Genomic DNA, 4,576 nt, shown 5'->3' with positions numbered 1-4,576 from the left:
CCCCCCCCCCCCCACAAGCAGGTTAATAATGAGTCCATGTACATACCCATAACATACCCTCAATATGAGGAGAAGGGCTTTAAATGCTTGCACTTTTCTTCTCTTCAAAGCACCAACCGTATTTGTACTACCCTTGCACTTTTTAGAAGTACCCACAAATGAGTTTGAACTTGATTTGACTAGAATGCCTTTTTGTTTTTTCAACGGAGGCCTCGCTCTGGTTGTTAAAATGCTGTTCGGGTTACAGGAGCAGATCTGTCGCGTTTCACGGTTTTGCTCGGACCTCAAATGTACGCAACCGTCTCCGTGTCTCACATTAGAGCACCGTAAACGGTAACGTTACAGTTACACCAGCAGGCTAGCCCGTGTCTGTCCTCTACCCTCGGCGTTGCCCGTCGACAGAAACAGCACGCAGTTGTCTCTGAACTACCAGCACCCGGAACATTTTCCCCCTACAAAGCAAGAGCTGACGTTAATGTCCTCTCCCGAGCCTGTTGTCGGTCAGTAAGTTTACCGCTTCAACTTGGATGTCTTCATACTGGATGTCTTCAAACAGACAGCCGGCTGGAGTCTCCACCATGACAGCAGCAGCAGAGCGGCGACAGTCCTCAGCGCGAGCCGGCGATGCCGGAGTTCAAAAACCGAAGCTCGTCTTGTGGTTATCGGGATAAAAAAACGAGACGTTTGTTGGCTCCTGTTGCTGAGAATACAGGAAGTGGGCATCAGCAGCTCGCGGTAGCGTCGTTGCCTAATGAATCATCTGTGGGCCGGGTGCTCGTGAACGTCCCACCGCATAGAGAGGGGAAGACAATGAGCGTAGACGGAGCGTTTCTGACACTCTAAACCGTAGTTGTATTGATTTCAGACTACCGATCATGTTGCATTTCAGCTCTGTGACCCGCGGTTTAAATTATTCTTTTTAAAAAGAGATAGAAGGTTTTGTCATCAAAGCACCCAGTTCCAGTTGAAGCGCAGTCTTGAATGCAGCTTTGTTTTGTTTCTGCCTGCACGAGAGCCTCCACAAGGAGCGGCAAACAATATTTCCACAGCTAATAAACACACACACACACGTTTGCCTTCTTACATACTCTTAAACCTTGTATTTATTAACCTTTAATTACTAATTTCCGAGTGAACATCCAGCATTATTCTGCCGCTTCCATCTTGAAGAAGCAGTGTGGGGCGGGGCTTATACAGCTACTTCATCACCGTGTTTGGTTCAGTTGAAACTTGTTTAGGTTCAGTTGAGTCCATGCTGATTTAGTTCAGAAGTCAGGTCCAAACCAAACACGCAGCTGCATATTAAACAGCTTCCGGTTTAGTCGAACTGTTCTGCAGTTCAGCAGCAGCCCCAAATGTCTTCTCTCTCTGCTCTCTGTAGTGTGTGTGTGTGTGTGTGTGTGTATATATAGTGCTGGGCAAATTTTTAATCGCGTTTAATCGCATTGTTATGCGCAAAGTTGAATAATGAATTAAAAAGTAGTGTATTGAGCACTTTTATTTTAAAAGTAGGCTACTGCTATATGAACAAAAGTGCAATAACATTTGGTTTGCAAACACTTTAAACAAATCAGGTTATTTTTAACAGCAGTATTCCCTTTACACAGTAGCAGTTAAATACAGTTATAATGATTTTGATAATAGATATTCAGCCGGTGTTCACAACTTTATCTTCATGTGTGTAATAAATGCAATTTGAAATATGCTTCTTGAAAACTGCAAACCTATCTACGTCATGTTTTTATGTTTGTTAAATTCTCAGTAGCGATAACTAAATGATATGCTTATTATACATATTCCAAACAAAAAACACTTTAAAAACTCTAAAAATAATAATATAAATGAATCATTTCTTTTTTGCTTTTTTTTGGTATTTTGGTCAGACACGCTGATTACCGTAATATGTGTGGTATTTGTTATGTATGTTGGTACATAGAAGGTGATAAGAAGCTTTACCTGGCGGGACTTAGGACCCAGGGGAATGTAGGTGACGCATGGAACCTGCCGTGGCAGTAACCTGCATGATGAAGTTGTGCTAATAAAGAGTTGTAGTTAAGAACAGTTTGTTCTCACGTGCTTATATGTTTATTTAAAAACACGACAATATGTGTTTTGATATTGTCACGTTTGATTCTGTGACGAGACGATCGCGCGCGTGTGTGTGTGTGAGACAGCAGGGACCGATGGTTCTGGATCTGGCGTGCCACCCGGTGGGTGGGAGAGCGGCAGCAGGAGGAAGAGACGCCACACAAACACAGCGGTGAACTCGCTGCCCGGTTCTTGTGTTAAAAATGTCCACTTAATGATAAAAAAAAAAAAAACTGCATTAACGCGCAATAATATAATTGTCGGCATAGTTAATGAATACGTTAACTCGATAATAACGCGTTAACTTGCCCAGCACTAATATATACAGTATGCTACAGTACAATATGCACTGTAATGTATCACAGAACATAAACATCAGCTTCAGTATATTTTATTTCAGGGTAGCATTGACAGTTTTACAGTATTATTATTTTTAACCCCCCTGTTCTACCACTTCAATTTAAATCTGTTAAGTCACCTACAATTCTTAAAAAAAAGAACATGACAAAGAAGAAAAACACATTGTAGATATATTGTTATTCCCACTTTTACCGACATTCAAAATGTCACAACATTTTGAATAGACAGAATTAGCATTATATTTTTTTAATTACATGAACTCAAGGAGTCCGAATAATCTAGAACAATACAAAACTAGTTTTGGACTGACTTGGAAACATTCATTCCTCAGGAAGATGCATCTTGAACCTCTGAGGTCTCTGACTAGAAATGTCACGTTGTTATGTAAATAGTCCCAGATAAAGGAACATTTGTGTTGAGTGCCAGTTTCAACTAAAGAGGCCATTCAACTAAAAGGCCACATTCTCAACAGACAGAGTTGGATACCGGCAGTCTTAAAGATGGATCAGTGGAACACCATCTACACACCTAATGCTGACTTCAAATGAGTAAACAAGTTCTATATATGAGATTTTGAGCAGCAAACAACTATTTGCAAAGTAAAGATATAGTGAAGTGATGGCGTCCTGACCAGGGACTGAAGTCACACTCCTTTTGTGTTTGTTGTAATCTGAGTTTCTCTATTCTGTGTTTTTGGTAGCTGGGCCGGCCACACATGCATGTGATACATGTGAGTCCCTCCCTTTAAAATTGTTGGCCCTCACTTCATTTAAAAAGAGACTTAGGCCCTGTTCAGACCTGGCATTTACATGCGCCTTGGGTAATCCAATCACTAAGTACATCAGTTCAGACATGGCGTCTCCACATTCGTCTCAACTGACCACTTGTGATCGGATTGCACTTCCCCAGCTCTATGTGCAAATAAACATGTACATCATTTCCGTTTGCAGACCAAATGCGTTGTTTTTTAACAATGCATTTATTGTGGCTAGTCTGCCATATATTAAAATAAATACAAATCAAAACAATACAAACTGAGTCTATTCCTTGGTGTGTTCCAGGCATGGATGGATTACTGAAAGGTCCTACCGGACACAGGAACAGGGACCTAAAGTGTCGAGGGGCCGCTGGTCTTCATATACAAAATGTCACTCAATGTATGACCACAAAGAAACATAAAACGACTTCAAAGAGATGCAAAACAGCTGCAAAGAGACTCACAAGGACTATCAAACTGGGGGAAACAACCTTACAAAAAGACCGTAACAATTTAAAAGTGACACAACACAAATACAAAGAGACATCACATGGCCAATATGTTTATGCACATATATCTCTATAGTTTCTTTTTTGAATTTTTAGGTGTTGTGGACAAAGCCAGCTTATGCGATTTTCCTGTTACTTTCTTTTTTGGGAGCATCAGGATGCATATACACTACAAAAGATATGTAGTCAAACACCAGACCTCCTTGGCAAGCGGTTTGAGTGGTTGGTGGTTGTTTACGCCTGGATTTAGAACTGTCAACTTGTGATCCAATCACCCAATCTAAAAAAGTATAAAGGGTGCAAGAGAGTGACCCCCCACGCAGCAGAGAGTAGTTCAAAGCGTTACACTTTAGCTGCCTAAAGCATATTTCCCATTATGTTTTAGGTAGCTAGCTAGCAAGCTAATAATTATATTACAAGGATTTAGGTCACTCGGCAGATTGAAGAAATATCTCCTCACCAAGCTGAATACATTGCTAATGTTACTAAAATAACTCCATACTGTAAAAAGATATATATTCCAACCAGGTGTGGCTGATGCACCCATTTCTTTTAGTCCAAGAAGCTGGTTCTCTAGTGCAACATCTAGTGGTTCTAAATGTCCTATACAGAACCTTTCTAGAGTTCTCAGAATGGACCCAGGTGACTTCTGTTCAAACTCAAACCCAGGACATTGTTAAAATAAGCAGCAACAAAAATTCACAAAATTTGATCTGTAGCCAAATGAACACACTCATTTCCCAGCTTTTTCACCAATGCACCTCAAACCCACCAAACAGGCATTTATATAATATTGTTACAAAAATATCAAGGCTGCATCAACTTTGGAGCGATTGAAAGTAGAAGATCCGAAAGACAGATG

At 40.7% G+C, this 4,576-nt stretch overlaps 1 protein-coding gene across 3 annotated transcripts in view; it reads right to left on the bottom strand.

Moving 5' to 3' along the window:
- Positions 1-1,001, bottom strand: part of LOC116399039 (mitogen-activated protein kinase kinase kinase 7-like) — a 19,292-nt gene extending 18,291 nt beyond the window's left edge. The window contains exon 1 of one of the 3 annotated variants that reach the window (XM_031875868.1): positions 515-1,001. In XM_031875868.1, the coding sequence (XP_031731728.1) occupies positions 515-580 (66 nt within the window). In that variant the 5' untranslated portion in view covers positions 581-1,001. The other 2 variants (XM_031875869.1, XM_031875870.1) reach the window with 2 other exon arrangements.
- Between the last annotated feature and the right edge of the window lie 3,575 nt (positions 1,002-4,576).

The sequence above is a fragment of the Anarrhichthys ocellatus genome, unplaced genomic scaffold (assembly GCF_004355925.1).
Source record: "Anarrhichthys ocellatus isolate YVR2014 unplaced genomic scaffold, GSC_Weel_1.0 scaffold98, whole genome shotgun sequence".
NCBI lineage: Eukaryota > Metazoa > Chordata > Actinopteri > Perciformes > Anarhichadidae > Anarrhichthys > Anarrhichthys ocellatus.
Note: the sequence above shows the minus strand (reverse complement) of the source record. Positions and strands in the feature narration are given on the sequence as shown.